The sequence below is a fragment of the Boleophthalmus pectinirostris genome, unplaced genomic scaffold (genome assembly GCF_026225935.1).
Source record: "Boleophthalmus pectinirostris isolate CB_2022bp ecotype Guang Dong unplaced genomic scaffold, ASM2622593v1 HiC_scaffold_14, whole genome shotgun sequence".
In the NCBI taxonomy this organism is placed as follows: domain Eukaryota; kingdom Metazoa; phylum Chordata; class Actinopteri; order Gobiiformes; family Gobiidae; genus Boleophthalmus; species Boleophthalmus pectinirostris.
Window position 1 is genome coordinate 36,702,121 of NW_026571047.1, and position 22,182 is coordinate 36,724,302.

At 39.9% G+C, this 22,182-nt stretch overlaps 1 protein-coding gene across 1 annotated transcript; it reads left to right on the top strand.

Moving 5' to 3' along the window:
* The first annotated feature begins 4,694 nt into the window (after positions 1-4,694).
* LOC110170858 (5-hydroxytryptamine receptor 3A-like) lies at positions 4,695-18,761 on the top strand. The gene is made up of 10 exons (XM_055149967.1): positions 4,695-4,869; positions 9,206-9,363; positions 11,883-11,927; positions 12,058-12,167; positions 15,350-15,519; positions 15,956-16,107; positions 16,343-16,553; positions 16,628-16,756; positions 17,295-17,401; positions 18,537-18,761. Exons 1-10 carry the CDS (start codon positions 4,695-4,697, stop codon positions 18,759-18,761), a joined length of 1,482 nt encoding a protein of 493 aa, XP_055005942.1.
* The last annotated feature ends 3,421 nt before the right edge of the window (positions 18,762-22,182 follow it).

Below are 22,182 nucleotides of genomic sequence, written 5' to 3' on the forward strand. Positions count from 1 at the left end.
GCACTATGTAACTTTCCTGGTTTGGATTCTGCTACTTATTGCGTTGCCTTGAATGTTCCACAGTACGGCATTAAACATGTCTTGAACTGATTAAAGGTGCATTGTGTAACTTCTCTGGCTCAGGGTCTTTCACGAAGGTCGGATTTTGCAGGATTCTTTTCTGTTTTCACAACATAAACTTTTTAAAATGTTTAAATCCTCGTTGTTCCTAAAGTGATGTTTGTCAGACTGAGCCTCGTTGCTCCGAGCCGCTCCGAGCCGTTTCGAGCCGCTCTGAGCCACGCAAAGCCGCTCCGAGCCACGTCAAGATGCTCCGAGCTGCTCCGAGCCGCGTCGAGACGCTCCGAGCCGTTTTGAGCTGCTCCGAGCCATTTCGAGACACTCCGAGCCGCTCCGAGCCGCATTGAGACACTCCGAGCCGTTTCGAGATGTTTCGAGACATTCTGAGCCGCTCCGAGCCGCTTCGAGCCGCTTCGAGCCACTCCGAGACGCTCCGAGACGCTCCGAGACGCTCCGAGCCATTTCGAGACATTCTGAGATGCTCCGAGCCGCTTTGAGACATTCTGAGATGCTCCGAGCCGCTTTGAGACACTCCGAGCCGTTTCGAGATGTTTCGAGACATTCTGAGACACTCCGAGCCGCTCCGAGCCATTTCGAGACATTCTGAGACGCTCCGAGCCACGCAAAGCCGCTCCGAGCCGCGTCGAGACACTCCGAGCCGCTCCGAGCCATTTCGAGCCGCTCCGAGCCGTTTTGAGCTGCTCCGAGACGCTCTGAGAAGCACCGAGACGCTCCGAGCCGTTTCGAGACGCTTTGAGCCGTTTTGAGCTGCTCCAAGACGCTCCAAGCCATTTCGAGACACTCCGAGCCGCTCCGAGATGTTTCGAGACATTCTGAGACGCTCCGTGCCGCTCAGAGTCGTTTCAAGCCGCTCCGAGCCGCTCTGAGCTGCTCTGAGCCGCTCCGAGCCGCTCCGAGCCATTTCGAGACACTCCGAGCCGTTTTGAGCTGCTCCGAGCCGCTCTCACTCCGGACGTCACACAGGTGGGAGGAGCTCGCCAGGATTGAGGAAGTAAATGTGGAAGAGAAAATTATTTTTGGGCCCATCACAAATCACTGAAAACAACTCGATGCATCTTGGAATTATCTTCAGATTTTATTACAGTTCAATGAATCGAAGGATATGATACTGGGAGCTGCAGGAGCCAATAGTCGATTTAAAAGCCGATATAATTAGTGATGTAAAAGTGACTGTAAATCTTCAATTAATTATAAAACTTAGGTTTGTCTCTACTGGATTTTAAACTGGTTTTATTTACACTGCCTGTATCGTTATTCTGCCTTTTTATTTCATATTGGGTCAGTCCGTATGAAATCAGCAGTTTTTAAGGAATCTTCCCCATCTCAGATTTGGCTGGAAAATTTTCCAAAAAATTCTAAAATCACCAAATGAAAGAATCTAAAATTTTTGCTCAGTCTCTTGAGTCGTTCCTGAGTTATGGCCTGTTGAAATTTTGGGGCCCTGCTCACTTTTTCTGAAGCCTTAATTTATAAACATGTTTGAGAGACCAGAACTTAAAAAAACTGAGCTAGGAAACAGAAAATTTGTATTATTGTAGATTCTTTGTCGTAGATTCTGTTGTCAAATATTGTGTATCTTTATTAAGGGGGGCGCTGTGGGCCCCCAGAATCTCACATTTGTTTTGTTTTTTTATTTTTGTGATCCAAGATTTATTTACTCCAAGCAAATATTTACAAACTGTTGAACCTGAATATTTGAGAGAATGAACATTTCTGACACGATCTCACACTTTTCTGAGTTTTCATGTGGACGGTGTCGAGTCTCAAAAATCGTCACAGACCAAATTCCCCATGTGGCACTGTTAGATGTTGATCAAATTTTTACCAGAGAAACTTTGACATATTCTGATTAGTTTAAAGTAATAAAAACATCGACTATTAACTTCCTTCATTTCAAACGGAATTTTTAAAAATGAGTCTCAGGGGTCAGTTTTGGTGGAGCTTAGGGACTTTTTCACCTGACAGAAAGATTCATTTCCCTTTAATAAACTTAAACACTATTTGTTTGTTATAAGGGAAGACAGTTGTATAGATAAATGCGTGTGCTCCGTGGTAATTCATAATATGAGTAAATGTCGATCATTCACATCTTTATTCACAGCTCATTTACATATCAACACAATCCAGTAACATGTGAAGAGTCCAGGTAGAATCTATGTCAAGGAGAAAAATCAGTTTGTCGACTGGACAAAAGTTTGAAAGTTTGGTTGAAGATGTTTCTCAGTTCATCCAAGCTGCTTCTTCAGTTCTGGTCAGACGCTGGTGACACTTCCTTATATCTGTCTGCAGGGAGGAGCTAACTACACTGAAACTACACTGAAACTAACACCTACTTGTTTACAGTTTCTGTTTGTTAGTTGGGCCTGTTGACCTGTACAGGGTGTGGGGTCTAATTAACAGAACAATTCATGTCCATAATGAAGCTTCCACACCTCTGGTCCTGACCTGACTACACCTGTTCTGTTTTTTGTTTTGATTTAGGTTTGAGGATGGAGTTGTAAATAGGAGAGTTTGAGTGTCTAAGTCTACGTTCAGACTGCAGGGTTTAATGCTCAATTCTGATTTTTTTGTGAAATCCTGATGTTTTTTCGAGGTCGTTCACATTTCCAGTTAAATGTGACTTGTATGTGACTCCAGTGTGAACATTAAACGGTCCAAAAGTGTCCCACATGTGACACTGGAGACACGACGACGTCAACCTCAGCGAGCGTCTCTGTGTTTACAGAAGTTGTCCAAACATGGACGCAGCATCGAGCACCTGGAGATTTTAAAGTTCCTCTTGTACCGGAGCCACAACATGAACAACTTACTTGTTTTAAGGAGGAGATTGAGAAGGAGAAGGACGAGGTTTTTGGTCGTGGTGTTTTGTGTGGTGAGTGGAGTGGAGATGTGCTTCACTTCAGTGACACAGAGTTCATTAACAACTTTCACCTACTTCAGTGCAGAATAGTGACGTTTGTGTCTTGTTGATAACGTGTAGGTGGATGAATGCACTTTGTCCGTTCACACTGAAGCACATGTCAAAAGATCAGATATGTATCAGTTTCAGGAGCACATATCCAAGTGTCCTGTGTCACATTTGAAAAAATCTGATCTGTGTCGTTCAGACTGACATTAAAAGATCAGATACAGGAACATAGAGGCCAAAAAATCAGATTTGGCTCACTTCAGGCTGCAGTCTGAACGCAGCCTTAAGTCCATTTCTGTTTAGAGAAGGATTCTCGTTCTTAACAAAAACAGCTTCTTTCACTCCCCTCTCAAACCAATTCTTTTCTCTGACTAAAATCTGTACCTCACTGTCCTCAAATGAGCGGCCTGTGGCTTTTAAGTGGAGATGCACAGCAGACTGAGGTCCTGTGTTGCTCTCTCGTCTGTGTTGGTTCATCCTCTTGTAGTCTTCACTGAAAACTCTCCACTGTGGGGCTGTTGGGACGTGGGGGCAGAACGTTCCAGAGTTTGGGGCCGGAGCCTTTGAGTCTCGTTTTAGGCCCCACGAGCTGGAGCTGGACCTCGCACCTCAGAGCCCACGAGGGAGTGAACCTGGATGATACAACACGGGGGCAGCACATTCAAAGCTTTAAAAACAAACAATAAAATCTTAAAACTATGACTTAGGACGTGTTCAAGAAAGAAAAAAACGGCTTTGGATAAAAGACGCAGATGATTAAAGCCAGATTTGACGACGGTTTTTCAAATTTAAAATCAGTGTCAGTAGTGACGCCGAGGCTGGTGATATGGAAGAGAATTTGTCCCATCAGATTTTGAATTTTAAATACCACTGAATTTCTCACTTAAATTTTTTAAGTCTGAAAAAAGATGTTTGAATTATTTTTATTCTGAATTTTAGTTGCTGAAATGTGAAGTTTACTTGCGTGTACTATGTTTTAAATTCAAAATAAAAAAATCACCACGGATATTTTCAAGCCCTCAAATTCAACAGTCGAAATTCAGAGTGTGTAAAATTTGCAGTGAAAAATTTTATAGTAAAGATTCAAGAGGCCAAGGCAGAAGCAATCGATCATGTGTGAGTGAGAAACACAGAGGCTGTTTCCTATTGGCTGCTCACTTTGGATCGATTGCTTGGGCCTTGACATCTTGGATCTTTCCTGTGAATTTTTTTGTTGTGAATTTTACACTCTGAATTTCGACTGTTGAGTTTGAAGGCTTGAAAATATTTGTGCTGAATAATAAACACCTTGAAAATGTACACTTAAAATTTCAGCAACTAAAGTTCGTAATAAAAATAATTCAAACGTGTTTTTTCAGAGTTTAAAAATTCAAAGTGGGAAATTCAACAGCGTTTAAAATTCAAAATCTGATGAAACAAATTATCTTCCACGTGGTGACGTCTGCTTTCGAGTGCAATAAACACAACCAATAAACACAGCTTTTATCTCAGTCTTTTTTGTGTTTGTGATCATATTAAACACACAATTTAACCCCGCCCTCTTTTCTTTCATCTCTTTTTTTCTCTCTCGTTCTTTGTTTCTTTCTGTTCATTCATTTTCATTACGTGGGCCACAGCAGAGAGCCCATTACCACGGCCGCACAATCACATTAATAAAACACATTTATCCCACGCTCGTCATCCGAGACCATCTCCTCCCGGAAACATGACAGATCCCAGACTTTCCCGTGGACTCAGACCAGACCAGACCAGACCGACCCAGACTACGAGGGTCCAGCGGGCGGGACGACTCAGACCAAACCAGACCAGACCGACCCAGGCTCCGAGGGTCCAACAGGTGGGACTCATGGGGACTTTATGGATTCTTCTGCTCTTTACAGGTGAGCACGATACGCTATTCATTTTTAAACATATTTCAAATCTTACACGTGCATCCTCAAACATTTTTCTCCATGGAGATGTTGTTGCTTTGTCTGGAATGTTCCGCAGTGTGACTTTAAACAGCTCTACTGTACATTTATTCAGTTACAAGTGGTTTTAAAGCTCAAAAATACTTAGAAAACCAGAAGCTCTGACTGTGAGCGGAGTCGCCTCCCCACAGATCTGACCTGTGACTCGGTCTGGATTGGTCTCCGCTAAAGCCACACTGTGGAACATTCCAGACAAATCAACATCTCCATGGAGAAAAGTGTCGAACCCTCCACCAGGAAAGTTACACAATGCACTTTAACATCAGTAGTAGTTGCAGTTGTAGTAGTAGTAGTAGTAGTAGTAGTAGTAGTAGTAGTAGCTGTTACTGTACTAGTAGTCGTTATTGTAATAGTTGTAGTAGGCGTTATTGCAGTACTACTACTAGTAGTAGTAGTTGTAGTAATAGTAGTTGTAGTAGTAGTTATTGTAGTACTTGCAGTAGTATTTATAGTAGTTATGGTAGTAGTTGCATTTGTAGTAGTAGTTATTGTAGTAGTAGTAGTTGTTGTTGTAGTAGTAGTAGTTGTAGTAGTAGTAGTAATAGTAGTAGTAGTAGTAATAATAGTAGTAGTTGTAGTTTAGTAGTAGTTATTGTAGTACTTGCAGTAGTATTTATAGTAGTTATGGTAGTAGTTGAATTTGTAGTAGTAGTTATTGTAGTAGTAGTAGTAGTTGTTGTTGTAGTAGTAGTTATTGCAGTACTAGTAGAAGCAGTTATTGTAGTACTAGTAGTAGTTATTATAGTAGTTGTTGTAATAGTTACTTCAGTAGTAGTAATTACTGTAGTAGTAGTTACTGTAGTAGTAGTTATTATAGTAATTGTAGTAGTTACTGTAGTAGTAGTAGTAGTAGTAGTAGTTATTGTAGTAGTTGTAGTAGTAGTAGTAGTTATTGTAGTAGTTGTAGTAGTAGTAGTAGTTATTGTAAGTAGTAAGTTATTGCAGTAATAGCAATTCCTGTAGTAGTAGTAGTAGTTATTATAGTAATTGTAGTAGTAGTTACTGTAGTAGTAGTAATAATAGTAGTAGTTATTATAAGTAGTAATTAATGCAGTAGTAGTTAATGTAGTAGTACTAGTAGTTATCGTAGTAATAGTTGTAGTAGTAGTAGTAGTAGTAGTAGTTATTGCAGTTTTTGTAGTAGTAGTAGTAGTAGTAGTTATTGCAGTAGTAGTAGTAGTAGTTATTGCAGTAGTTGTAGTAGTAGTTTTTGTAGTAGTAGTAGTAGTAGTAGTAGTTATTGCAGTAGTAGTAGTTTTGTTTACTTTTTTTTCTCTAAGCCGATGCTCTCGATCTGTTGAAGAAAGTGAAACTGGATCTAAATGGATGTAAACAGACGCGTGGTTTGAGTTTGTTGTAGTAGTAGTACTTCTTGTAGTTATTGTAGTAGTAGTTTTTGTAGTAGTTTTGTTGTATTATTTGTGTTTGTAAAGTGCGTACAGATGGACAGAGGCCCAGTCTGACCCCGAGCACTTGCGCTGGATCTAAATGGATGTAAACAGACGTGTGGTTTGAGGAGGAAGGACAGAGTCGTTCCAAAAGCTTCAGAGTCATTGTTGTTTATCTGAAATGTGGGGCTTTCTGCGACCGCACTCACAGACTCAAACTCCCGCTGATCATTCTTCAGACCGCAGAGTGAGACGCAGAGAGACCATTTACATTTCCAAGAACACTTTTTCAAATTCGAGGAACAAGAAAATGTAAAGATTCGGTCCGGGGACATGACCTGGAGTCGGCTGAAGCTTGAGTTTATTCTGTTTTTACGCTTGATTTCTTTATCTTCACACGAGTTCATTCATAAAAACAGGGAGAGGAAACAAAAAAATAAATCAGTAACAGCACGGAAAAGTACTACAGCACAAAAGCGTCATAATTCATGTATATGCTCAGAGTTAAACTTTTAATCTTCTTTATAAACTGAAACAGAGCGGTGAACAGTTTGATGTTTTCTGTACAGTTTTTCCAAAGCTCCAGACTTTTAACAGATTTTACTACATTTTATAATGTTTGTTCTGATTTTCTACTACTACTACTACTACTACTACTACTACTACTACTACTACTACTACTACTACAACTACAACTACTATAACTACTACTACTACTACTACTACTACTACTACTACTACTACTACTACTACTACTACTACTACTACTACTACTACAACTACTACTACTACTACTACTACTACTACTACTACTACTACTACTACTACTACTACTACTACTACTACTACTACTACTACTACTACTACTACTACTACTACTACTACTACTACTACTACTACTACTACTACTACTACTACTACTACTACTACTACTACTACTACTACTACTACTACTACTACTACTACTACTACTACTACTACTACTACTACTACTACTACTACTACTACTACTACTACTACTACTACTACTACTACTACTACTACTACTACTACTACTACTACTACTACTACTACTACTACTACTACTACTACTACTACTACTACTACTACTACTACTACTACTACTACTACTACTACTACTACTACTACTACTACTACTACTACTACTACTACTACTACTACTACTACTACTACTACTACTACTACTACTACTACTACTACTACTACTACTACTACTACTACTACTACTACTACTACTACTACTACTATAACTACTACTACTACTACTACTACTAGTACTACTAGTACTACTACTACTACTACTACTACTACTACTACTACTACTACTACTACTACTACTACTACTACTACTACTACTACTACTACTACTACTACTACTACTACTACTACTACTACTACTACTACTACTACTACTACTACTACTACTACTACTACTACTACTACTACTACTACTACTACTACTACTACTACTACTACTACTACTACTACTACTACTACTACTACTACTACTACTACTACTACTACTACTACTACTACTACTACTACTACTACTACTACTACTACTACTACTACTACTACTACTACTACTACTACTACTACTACTACTACTACTACTACTACTACTACTACTACTACTACTACTACTACTACTACTACTACTACTACTACTACTACTACTACTACTACTACTACTACTACTACTACTACTACTACTACTACTACTACTACTACTACTACTACTACTACTACTACTACTACTACTACTACTACTACTACTACTACTACTACTACTACTACTACTACTACTACTACTACTACTACTACTACTACTACTACTACTACTACTACTACTACTACTACTACTATACTACTACTACTACTACTACTAATACTACTACTACTACAACTACTACTACTAGTACTACTAAGTACTACTACTACTACTATAACTACTACTACTACTACTAGTACTTCTACTACTACTATAACTACTACTACTACTACTACTACTACTACTACTACTACAATGACTATTACAACAATAACTACTAATTTTACTATTACAGTAACTACTACTACTACAATAAATACTTCTATTACTACAATAACTACTACTACTACTACTACAATAACTACTACTACAATAACTACTACTACTACAGTAACTACTAGGACTACAATAACTACTACTACTACAGTAACTACTACTACAACTACTACAATAACTACTACTACTACTGCTACAATAACTAGTACTACTACAATAACTACTACTGCTAGTACTATAATAACTACCACTACAATAACTACTACTACTGCTACAATAACCACTATTACTACTACAATAACTACCACTACTACAATAACTACTACTACTACAATAACTACTATGACTCCTAAAATAACTACTACAACTACTACATTAATTACTACTGTTACAATAACTACTACTACTGCAATAACTACTACTACTAGTACAATAAATACTATTACTACAATAACTAATACTACCACAGTAACTTCTACTACTGAGTTCATATTCTGTATTTCATCTAAATAAAGTTGTTGTGGTATTTCAGATTTAATGATTTTGACAAGAGATTGTTGTTGTTTTATAAATAACACATTGGTTGGTTCTTTATAAACTGATAATGTGATTGCTCATGTTCATATTTTTTTGCAAGGTAAAGATTGGATTTAAAGCCACACTCTGGAACATTCCCAGGAAATCAATAGCACTGATACAGAGACAAGTTACATGATGCACGTTCATGACTCTGTTGAGGAGTGAAGTGTTTATGGTGAGCTCTGCCTGCACTGCTGTGTGTGTCCTGTAGGGGGCGTGGCGGCGCGGACCTGCAGGTTCCACGACGTCCTGGAGCATCTGAATCTGACGCGGGACAACGAGCTTTTCTACATGACGCGCCCCGTCAACGACCACCGACAGGCCACGCTCGTCAGCATGGAGATGTGTCTGTACGCCATCCTGGACGTGGTCAGTCACAGAGGAGATCTTTAAACAAAAACATAGTCCAGGCTAAGAGACCTTTTTCACATCGGTCGGAAGTAACTTTACAGCGGGGGCACTTCTGGTCAATGTGCAAAAGGTCTTTTCAATAGATGCATCAAGAATCTCAGACTACCGGTTATTGCATCTATACTGGGAAGGATTTTCTGAAAAAGTGAGCATCAAACCTCCATGTTTGATTTCCCAGCGGGATGCGTCTATTGACAAAGTCGATCTTTCGAGTGGTGAAGGTGATGGGCAGGATTGATCCACAGGAAGAACCAAAAGAAGGAAACCTTTGGCTGCCGAAGAAATCATCCCGAGTTTGCAGAGAACATTTTAAGTGGAGCGCCTTCAAAGTAAAATCCCGATCTCAACCTTATTTACGAATTTAAAAAGTCAACGCCAAAGTGAAAGGCTCCAACTGTTCACCAAGAAACACCTTCCACTGCAAAGAGACCAAGACGTGATGTTGCTGTAAAACCACAAGAACAAGAAAGTGCAGCTCAGTCTGTTTGTCTTCTGCTCCTCTCACTTAACAAACGGGATTTTACTTTGTTGTCGCTCCACATACAAAATGTTCTCTGTAAACTCAGGATGATTTCTTAGTCAGATAAATGTTTCCTTTTTGGTTCTTCCTGTGGATCAATCCTGCCCATCACCTTCACCTTTCACTATTTTTCAATTCCGTTGGGAAGAGAAACAGTTTGAACGGAGGTTTGAGTCACACACATCTGATTCACTTTTGCATTTATGGAGTTCGCAAACAAATTTCTCGAGCCGTTTTTCTCTGTTAGGATCCAACAAACACACAATGATGATGTCCGAATCCCAAAACTAAAATATGACAACATCAGAACCAGAAACAAAAGTGATATGGTTCAAAAGACTTGAAAAGATCGACTTTGTCAATAGACACATCCCACTGGGAAAACAAACATGGAGGTTTTGATGATCACTTTTTCGGAAAATCCTTCCCAGTCTGCATAGAATCGGTCTGAGTGAACAAGTTCCTTCTGTTTAATTTATGACCATAACATTAGTTTAGTTCAGTTTGTCACTAAAGCATCGTCGTTGTTGTTTCCTTTAAGTTTTGTTCTTTCTTCTCTTGATCGTTGTGGATAAATTGTTCATGTTAGAATCTTTATCCTTTGTGGAGTTCGTTGGTTGAAGTTTTGGTGATGGAGCAGATTTATGAAGCTGCTGGAGACACACATTTACACAGATATTTTGCCACAGAAAAACAATAACCGGAAGTTCTGTAGACCCTGTAATTGTGTAAAAGGTGTATTATTGGATATCTCTGGAACATACTTCTGGGGGCAGGAAAAAAGGCTATTACAAAAAAATGGATGACACAAACAGCACCATCAATCAGAGACTGGTCGGAAATTATAAATGAAATTCAGAAAATGGAAAAAAATTACATTTGGACTTAATTTGAAAATGGACCTTTTTGACAAACTTTGGACCAAATGAGACTCATATGCCGTAACATTATTTAAATTTAAATGTAATATAAAAACATAGGATGCAGTCTGTCAAATTAGTTTTCTCTCTAAGTCATGTTCACTGTTTTGTGTTATGTGTTGTTTACCTTTTCATTAAAACTGAAAAAAAAAGAAAAAAGAAAAAGGTCAGACCTGTGGAGAGGCAAGCCTGTCCACAGTAAGAATGTCAGTTTGTTAATAAAAAGTAAAAAAAAAAAAGAATGCCGGTTTGCAAGTGTAGCATCCCGGTTGAAATGACGGTCTCATAGACTGATGGTTCACAACTTTTATTTTTGGGCCTTGTTTGTGAACACACCGTAAGAGCTACAAAAAAGGGAAATAAAAAACAATTAGCTCTTACAGTTTACCTTTTACTCCTTTTAACCATTTATGACAACCTGACAATTACTGTTTACCAACAACAAATCTTATAAAACCTGAACCTTGCTATTAATCTATATTGAACAAAAAAATACACATTAAAATTGTCGAACTGCGCGTAACATTGCTTAGGCGAAGCGCACTGGCGCCATCTAGTGGCTTAAATTATAACAGAGAATTGTAACGGCTCAACGTATTCCTTACTAACCTTGTTCCCACATCAACCAGGTGCTAAACTGGGGTAGACCATATATTAACTTAAAATACAGGTTCCGTAACTTTTAGATTAAATAAACTAAATTTTCCGTTGTGCTCAGTCAGTTAGCCGCACAGACTGTTAGCCGGGAGGTAAACATCCGCTCTCACGTGGCCGCTTCCGGTTGTACAGCGGCCTTTCAAAATAAAAGCATGGAACAAACGTATTACAATACTTACAAACAAAAGTAGCAGAAGTACAGAAAATACATGAGATCATTTACAGCAAGGATATATTCATAATAAAAACACCAGTAAATGAATAAATGTTGATGCGTCATTTACGGTGGAACATTACAGAGAAACCCTTAACATCTCCATGGAGACAGGCAGGTGTCGGACCCTCCACCCACACTGTTCTGACTGTTCTGTGTTTTTCAGGTGGAGAAAGATCAGAAGTTCATCTCTTACGTTTGGACCATCATGGTGAGAGACGTTTGAATAAAAACTTTATCTCCACATGTGAGGTCCTGCTCCTGAACCTTTAACTAAACTTCCTTCTCTTTATTTGATTTCTTGTCTTTTATTTTTTTTTTTTTTTTTTGCTGAAATCCAGAAGTGGCAGAACGACTTCATCAGCTGGAACCCGGACGACTTCTGTGGCATCAGGAACGTGTCTATTCCCTTTGAGGTCCTGTGGAAACCGGACATCACCATCGAGGAGATGTAAGAGCGCGACCTCCACACACTCACGGCTCAGACGCAACAAATCTGACCACAGGGAGTGAGGAGCTTCACACAAACACAGTCATTATGTGAAAGTTGAAAGTTATAGGAGACCCGAGGTAGTTTGAGAAGGTTAAAAATACTAATACTGTCTGTTCAGTTCAGTTCACAAATTTCAAAATGTACTAGTTCGTTCATAGTTCATAATTTGTTCTTCTTTTTCAGTACGTTGCGGCGAGTGATTCTTTTTCAATATCATTATCAAAGCCCAAAGAGAACCACAGACAGAAAATATTTGATCCGTTTTAAAGGTTGTATAGAGGATTTTTTTAAGGGAAGAGAAATACAGCGACAGTTCTTTTACAAATGTTGTGCCTGCGTGACACCACCTTCATCCTCCACAGCCTCAGTAGAAACATCTCCTCCCGCCTCTTTACTCTAGAAATCACTTTTTTTTTTACAGCCAGTGCCCGTTCAGAATTACTGTTGAAATGACCTGTCTAGAAATAATTTATCGACCGACGCGTCAGTTTTTAGACCCTTCGTCCGCTTCATTCGCGCAATCACTGGAAGGAATCTCTGAGAATCACCTCGGTTTCTCTTCGCTCCTTTTCCCCTTCTCTTCGTCTTTCAGCGACCTCAAAAAACGACTTTCTTTTGCGGCGAACTGGTCGTGGATTCTCGTCCGCCGACGCGACAAACTTTGTGAGAAATGTGAGGAAGCTACAGTTTGAAAAAGCCTCTAAGAACCGCTGCATAAACCACATGATCCCTGCATCCCGACGAGTCAGTTACACTAGAAACGTAGGGAGTTTGATTGACGACCTGACAGCCAATAGAAAATGAGGCAGCCTCGTTTTCTATTGGCTGATGTTTATCTGGCCTCAACACGTCCACAGTTGATAGATTTTCATTCTTTTTTTTTTTTTGGTCATCATAATTCCAAGGCTGCTGCATCTCTGTAATGGTATTTTAAACTTTCATTGACAATTTGAAACAAAAAAAAAATCCTCCATACAACCTTTAACAATCAAACTCTGTGTTAGATTTCACCTTTATATAAAATTTTGAATCCTGAGCCGCCCAGAGTCTCACACGAGCGTTGAGGGAACAGTGCTTCTCCAGAGTTTCTGTGTCTCAAAAGGAGCAGCTGCAACTTTCACCTCGACAATACAGACGGATTATTAGTTTAGTGTGACCATATTTCCGTTTGTGAAAACCAGGACACCGTACGGAAGGTGGGAGGTGGGGCCTCATCATCGACATTGAGCTACTCTCACCTGGCAAAGTTTTTTAATGTTTATCAGTGTCCTGGTACTTTGAGGTCCCTGACACCACCACTGGACACCGAAGCTTATGTGCTGCTTTGTTCACTGTGCACATGGACTCACACTTGCCTCGACCGGGACAGAACGCGGGGAATTTCTTGTACAAGTCATCGTTAAATGTGCAATTGCGCTTCAGCATGTTGTAAACTGACCGACTGTTTGTGCCTCGCTCCTTCTGATGCACAGAAGCTACGAGAGACGCTCAGTTTAATGAAAGAAAATGAAAACCCGGACATTTTCGTCACATGAATTGTTCTGTTAATTAGACCCCACACCCTGTACAGGTCAACAGGCCGAACTAACAAACAGAAACTGTAAACAAGTAGATGTGTTAGTTTCAGAGGAGTTTCAGTGTAGTTAGCTCCTCCCTGCAGATATAAGGAAGTGTCACCAGTGTCTGACCAGAACTGAAGAAGCAGCTTGGATGAACTGAGAAACATCTTCAACCAAACTAACTTTTGTCCAGTCAACAAACTGAATTTTCTCCTCAACATGGATTCTACGTGGACGACTGAGGGATTCTTCACACATTACTTTATAAAAAAAAAAAAAAAACCCGGAAGGCCAGAACAGGACGTGAAAAACGGACCATGTCCAGGGATAAACGGGATGTTTGGTCACCCTGTATTAGTTTGTTGTTGTTCTGTGTCTGTGTGGCTCACGTGCAGCTGCAGTGTGAGTGAGCGCTGCTGCTGTCAGAACGGTGATACAGTGTTTTAACTTTATCACCGTGTGGTAAAATAAGTTGTGATGTTAAATGAACTTTAGTGAGTGGGAAACGTCTTAACGACCCATGTGTGTTAAATCAGGTGAGTGCGTAAATGACGAGAAGAAACGTTTCAAACTTCAGAAGCCAGAAATCCTCTTACACCTGATCCATACACCTGTCCCCGCCCCCGAGAGTCTGAAATCTACTGAAATCTACAAGACACTGACATGATACAGACAGAACAGAGGCTCTTTCTACACTCTGATCATTCACACCTGTTTGTTTACAATAGGATGTTAGTTTCAGAGTAGTTTCAGTGTAGTTAGCTCCTCCCTTCAGCAGATATAAGGTCGTGTCACCAGAGTCTGACCAGAATTGAAGAAGCAGCCTGGATGAGCTGAGAAACATATTCGACCAAAATAAAATTTTGTCCAGTTGATGAATTGAATTTCTCCGTTTGCCGTGGATTCTACCTGAATGACTGAGGGGTTTTACACACAATCTGTTCTAGAGTTAATTTAACACTTGTTGTTCATGTTAATTAAGTAACACTGGGCCAAAGTTCCTGTTTAACCCGAAATCAAGAGTTATATTAACGTTTTGAGAGTAAACGGATAACACTTTTTAGAGTTATCCTGATTTAGCTGAACAACACACAGAGGAGTTTTATTTTTACATTTTATTTGAGTTAATCTAAAATGAAATTATGAACAAAACTGATTCAAACTGGTCTTCTCTTGTGGGAGTTTAAAGTGGTGGGTGCGAGGTGACAAATTAACACTAGGAGAAGTAGAATTAACACTAATGGAAGTTGAATTAACACTAGAGGAAGTTGAATTAACACTAGTGGACGATGAATGAACTTCAACCATATCAAATTAGCAAAATAACCCCAACTCCAACCCCCATTTAACTTTCAATCGTTAAAATTGACACTTTTTCAATTAAAAACAACTCTGAAATATTTTACCCTGAAATTTTAACCCTCCAGTTTTTGCTGTGTACATTCATTAACTTATGGGCCAAATGACAGATGTTTTTATTCTTCTTCTGGACATTTTTACCGTAACATTTTCAATAGAGTTTTGAAGATAAGTGTGATAAAAGTGTTTATTTCTTGTAAAATCTTGTTGTTTTGTCGTGAGGGTGGAGAAGGACAAGGCCCCGCCCAGTCTTCACCTGTACATCCGCTCCAATGGGGAGGTGGAGGTGCAGAACGACCAGGTGTTGGTGAGCACCTGCAGGATGAGAGTCCACAGGTTTCCCTTCGACACTCAGAGCTGCAACCTGTCCTTCAAGTCCGTCATCCACACAGGTCCTCCTCTGCTCCATCTGCTTCATCTGACCTTCTCCTCTGCTCCATCTGCTCCTCTGACCTTCTCCTCTGCCCATCTGCTTCCTCTGACCTTCTCCTCTGCTCCTCTTCCACTGACCTTCTCCACTGCTCTCTGACCTCTCTGCTCCTGACCTCTCTCCTCTGCTCTTCTGACCTTCTCCTCTGCTCTTCTAACCTTCTCCACTGCTCCATTTGAAATCTCCACTGACCTTCTCCTCTGCTCTTCTAACCTTCTCCACTGCTCCATTTGAACATCTCCTCTGCTCCATCTGCTCTTCTGACCATCTCTTCTGCTTCTCTGACCTTCTCCTTTGCTCCATCTGATCCTCTCACTTTCTCCTCTGCTCCTCTGACCTTCTCCTCTGCTCCTCTCACTTTCTCCTCTGCTCCTCTGACCTTCTCCTCTGTTTTTCAGTGAACGACATTCAGCTCGTTGCCAGTGAGAATTCTAAAGAGGCCACAGAACAGTCCAAGGACGTGATGAGGATTCAGTACGAGTGGCTCTTCATCGACATCAACGTCTACAACACCACGACGGAGGAGAACCAGGACATGGTGGTCTACGTGGTACGTATGTGGACGTCTGCTCGTCTCCATGGAGATGTTGTTGCCCAAAGTGTTCCACTCTTCTTCTCCTCCTCTTCTTCTCCTCCTCTTCTTTTAGTCCTCTTCTTCTTGTCTCTTTTTCTCGTTCTCTTCTTCTCATCCTCTTCTTCTGGTCCTCTTCTTCTCCTTCTCTTCTTCTTCTCCTCCTATTCTTCTCATCCTCTTCATCTCGTCCTCCTCTTTTTCTCTTCTTCAGGTGAACATGAGCCGTCGCTCTCTTCTGTACATTGTGAACTTCCTGCTCCCTGTTCTTTTCTTCCTGTGCTTGGATTTGTCGTCGTTCCTCATTTCTCACGGCGGAGGAGAGAAGCTCACGTTTAAAGTCACGGTTCTTCTCGCCATCACCGTCCTCCAGCTCATCCTCAACGAGATCCTGCCCGCCTCGTCCGACCGCATCCCCCTCATCGGTATGGACGGGTTCAGGGTTCAAATCCCACAGCATCACACACGAGTCCATGTGTTCACCTGCTCTGCTCCACAGCGTTGTACTGCATCGGGATCTTCGCCCTGATGCTGCTGAGTCTCCTGGAGACCATCGTGGTCATGTACCTGATGAAGAAGGACGAGCACCCGCCGCCGCCGAGAGACGACGAGGAGGAGACCGCAGGCTGTATGACCGAAGACAGCAGAGATCACAGGCAGAGATGACTTCACTCACAGACTAGACTTAGACTCACAGAGACTCAACAGAGACAGACTAGACACAGAGACTACTCACAGACTCACACAGACACAGACTCACACAGACTCACAGAGACTCACAGAGACTCACAGAGACTCACAGAGACTCACACAGACTCACAGAGACTCACAGAGACTCACACAGACTCACAGAGACTCACAGAGACTCACAGAGACTCACAGAGACTCACACAGACTCACACACACAGACTCACACAGACTCACACACACAGACTCACACAGACTCACACAGACTCACAGAGACTCACACAGACTCACACAGACTCACACAGACTCACACAGACTCACACAGACTCACACAGACTCACAGACTCACAGAGACTCACAGACTCACACAGACTCACACACAGACAGACTCACACAGACTCACAGACTCCTCGTTTCACCGTTTCACTTTTCCATTCTCACCTTTCCTTGTCTGTGACCTCTGAACTCTTCTGAAACAGTCGCTGGTCGGACTTCTGCCGGACGCATCTACGACAGCTCGACTGTAGAGGCCCCTGCTGGACTGATGGAGGAAACGCACTTTCACCAAAACTCCACTCATGTGTCTGTAAGACCGACAACTCTGCGCTTCACATCTGTAAACACTGGGCCAACATCTGCTCTTAGAAACATTTATAAACAAAAGTGAAATTATTTTTTTTTACAAACGCTTCACAAAGTTGAGCCAATATTCAACCCCAAAGACCTGAGTGTGTAAAAAGGAATTTAACCACAACATCTGAAAATATGATGATGTTTCAAATTCTACAACGTGAACTCAACCTACTGATGCTTTGCAGTGGCATCACGCCGGGGGTGTTCTGCATGTATGTCTGTGGCAGATTGTTCAGCAGTTACCATGGTGACACAATGCTCAAATGTGTTAAGAAAAAAATAAATAAATAAATAAATAAATAAAAAAAAAATATATATATATATATATATATATATATATATATATATATATATATATATATATATATATATATATATATATATATATATATACATACACAAAATGTATTTAAATGGCACATTTTCAGAAGCCTGTGTAGTCAGTACTAGTAGTAGTATATTCTACTACTATAAACTACTATAAACTATAGTATAGAGTATATATAGTATATAGTAGTTTATTTGGTCATTTTGCAGCACTACAAAAACAAAACAAATCAAACAAAAAAGATCACAACCCACAACCCCATGGATCATGACTGAAAGAGTTTAGGCTGAAGTAAAAAGTGCTTAAATCTTTTAAGTTACTCATTGATCTTTTGCAGTGTACAATAAATGTTGATGATTTTGAAGGGAAAAGTATATATATATATATATATATATATATATATATATATATATATATATATATATATATATATATATATATATATATATATATATATATATATATATATATATATATATATATATATATATAGGTTCGCTACAGAACTCATGACTGTACTGTTATTTGAGAGTGACTTGTTTAACAGCACAGATCAGTTCACCAGCTGTAACTCAGTTCTTTCTGGTTGGATTTTGTTAAAAGAAAACTCAGATTAAAGTCTAATTTGAGTAACAGAGTTTCAGACAGAGCAGTGCCTTCAGTTAGCATCACACTCCCAGGTAAAGTTGGCCACACCAGCTGTAAAGTGTCAACACTCCTCTGAGTCTGTGTTACGTGACTTTTACTTGTTGTTCCTCAGAGCCCTGGCAGTAAACCGGCAGAAGAGAACGCCTCTCTGGAGAAGATCCTGGACGAGCTGAAGCTGGTGGAACGTTCTCTGGTCCGTCTGAAGGGTCCCCACGAGGAGCCCGGGTGGTGGACGCAGCTCGCCAAAAAAATCAACAAGGTCTTCTTCGTGGTGTACGTGGCGATGGTCGGCGTGTTCTTGACGTACACCTACATCGAGTGGCAGAAGGACGACTAGAGGCCAGAGGGGGGCGCTGTTTAAAGCTGCACTGGGGCACTTTTCTGGTGGAGAATCCGTCACCTGCTTCTTGTTTCTATGGAGACGTCATTGCTCTGCCTGGAAGGTTCCACAGTGTGACATTAAACAGCTCTACTTTACATTTATTCAATTACAGGTGATTTTGAAGGCGTTCTGACTGTGAGCGGCGTCGCCTCTCCACAGATCTGACTTGTAACTTGGTCTGGTTTAGTCTCCATGGAGATAGAAAGGTTTAATCCCACACTGTGAAACGGTCCGTGCAACATTCGTTCTTTTAAATTTCAATTAAGAACGAAAAACAATAAAATGGGAAAACAGTTTATTGAATTTTTCTGTTTTAGTGTCAAACAAAAAAACAGATTTTCACCTCTATTTCCAGTATTTAATTTAAAGTTTCAGTGCCTATTTCAATTTAGAATTTTTATTCTCTCTGGTTTATTTGCCCCGTGGACTTCAACACCCAGGTTCAGGTTCAATGATTTTCTAAGATAGTAGAAGTAAATGCTTTGCTGTAAAAGAAGACGACATGTTTGTTTGTCCACGAAACTTCAACGATTTTTCAGGTGATTCCTTCTGGCAGCAGAACTTCTGGAGTAAATAAACCAGAGAGAATAAAATGTCAAAATTAAAATAGGCACTGAGATTGGTGTTATTTGAAATAAACTTATTAAATATTGGAAACAGAGGGTGAAATCTGGTCCGTGTACCTTTTGTTCTTTTGAATTTCAATTAAGAACGAAAAACAATAAAATGGAAAAACTGTATTTAATTTTTCTGTTTTAGTGTCAAACAAAAAAACAGATTTCGATCTACACTACCGTTCAAAAGTTTGGGGTCACTTAGAAATGGCCTTATTTTTGAAAGAAAAGCACTGTTTTTTTCAATGAAGATAACTTAAACTAATCACAAACACACTCTATTCATTTCTAATGTGGTAAATGATTATTCTAGCTGCAAATGTCTGGTTTTTGATGCAATATCTACACAGGTGCACAGAGGCCCATTTACAGCAACTGTCACTCCAGGTTCTAATGGTACAATGTGTTTGTTCATTGCGTCAGAAGGCTAATGGATGATTAGAAAAACCCTTGTGCATCATGTTAGAACAGCTGAAAACAGTTTATCTGGTTAGAGAAGCTATAAAACTGACCTTTCTTTGAGCAGGTTGAGTATCTGGAGCATCACATTTGTGGCTCAAAATGACCAGAAAAAGAAGAACTTTCATGTGAAACTCGACAGTCTGTTCTTGTTCTTAGAAATGAAGGCTGTTCCAAGCGAGAAATGCCAAGAAACTGAAGATTTCCTACAGCGGTGTGAACTACTCCCTTCAGAGAACAGCACAAAAGGCTCTAAGCCCGAGTAGAAAGAGAAGTGGACATCTTGACCGTACGGAACACGAGAAGTGTCCATCCAGTCAATCCAACTTGTGGGAGGAGATTCTTGAAGCGTGGGGTGAAATTTCTCCTGATTACCTCAACAAATGAACAGTTAGAATACCAAAGGTCTGCGATGCTGTAACTGCTGCAAATTGAGGATTCTTTGTCGAAAGCAAAGTTTGAAGGAAAAAAATTACAATTTCAAATACAAATCCTTATGTCTAACCTTGTCAATGTCTTGACTATATTTTCTATTCATTTTACAACTCATATGGTGGTAAATAACAGTGTGACTTTTCATAGAAAACACAAAATTGTCTGCATGACCCCAAACTTTTGAACGGTAGTGTAAGTTTATTTCAGATAATCATTGTGCCTATTTTAATTTTCAATTTTTTATTCTCTTCTAGAAGCTGAACTTCCGGGGCAAATAAACCAGAGAGAATAAAATATCAAAATTGAAATGGGCACCGAGACTGTTTTCTGATTGGCGTCATTTGAAATAAACTTTAAATTAAATATTGGAAATACAGGTTGAAATCTGTTTTTGTTTGACACTAAAACAGAAAAATGAAATAACAAACTGTTTTCCCATTTTATTTCATTTTATTTTTTGTTCTTAATTGAAATTCAAAAGAACCAACGGTACATAGACCTGAAACATTCCCGACAAACCAATAACAATTCCATGGAGAAAAGAGTTTGACGGACCCTCTGCCAGGAAAGTTACACAGTGCAGCTTTAAGTATTGGACTTCCTGTGAGTTTTAAAGGGCAAATATTACACCAAAGAGACTTCTGTGAACTTTAAGCCATGTTATAATATTGTTACCTCATCAAAAACATTATATAAACTCATAAAAGTGTATTTACCACAGTGTATTTCCTCATAATAACCAACATGATTCTAGCAGCTATGGTTTAAGCCTCATTTAAACTGATTTTAATACATTTTTTTGGTCACAAATGTGAAATCCAAACGATGGAATGGCCAGTATTAAATGTTATTCACCGTCTCCCCCTGCTGACGTATTCAAGTACTGCATGAGCTCTTGGTAAACGTCAAATAAAAATGTACAAATCTACAAACGAACAAACGGTGTAAAGTGATTTTTTTTTTTTATTTTTTATTCATTTTATTTCAAACATTTTAGTTACATTGCAAATATTCTGCATGACGTCGAAAACACCTGAGCGACGCAGCATCCACCAGGAATGTTACACAGTGCAGCTTTAAATAAAGCAGCTTTAAGTACAGCAGCCCAGAGTTTGATATGAATGAAGAGAGAAACCAGGACTAAACCAGGTCTAAACCAGGACTAAACCAGGTCTAAACCAGACTAATCCAGGACTAATCCAGGACTAATCCAGGTCTAAACCAGGACTAATCCAGGACTAATCCAGGACTAATCCAGGTCTAAACCAGGACTAATCCAGGTCTAAACCAGGACTAAACCAGGACTAAACCAGGTTTAAACCAGGTCTAAACCAGCTAAACCAGACTAATCCAGGTCTAAACCAGGACTAATCCAGGTCTAAACCAGGACTAATCCAGGTCTAAACCAGGACTAATCCAGGTCTAAACCAGGACTAAACCAGGACTAATCCAGGTCTAAACAGGACTAAACCAGGTCTAAACCAGGACTAAACCAGGACTAAATCCAGGACTAATCCAGGTCTAACCACTAATCCAGGTCTAAACCAGGACTAAACCAGGACTAATCCAGGACTAATCCAGGTCTAAACCAGGACTAATCCAGGACTAAACCAAGTCTAAACCAGGTCTAAACCAGGACTAATCCAGGTCTAAACCAGGACTAAACCAGGACTAATCCAGGTCTAAACCAGGACTAATCCAGGTCTAAACCAGGACTAAACCAGGTCTAAACCAGGACTAAACCAGGACTAATCCAGGACTAATCCAGGACTAATCCAGGTCTAAACCAGGACTAATCCAGGTCTAAACCAGGACTAAACCAGGACTAATCCAGGACTAATCCAGGTCTAAACCAGGACTAATCCAGG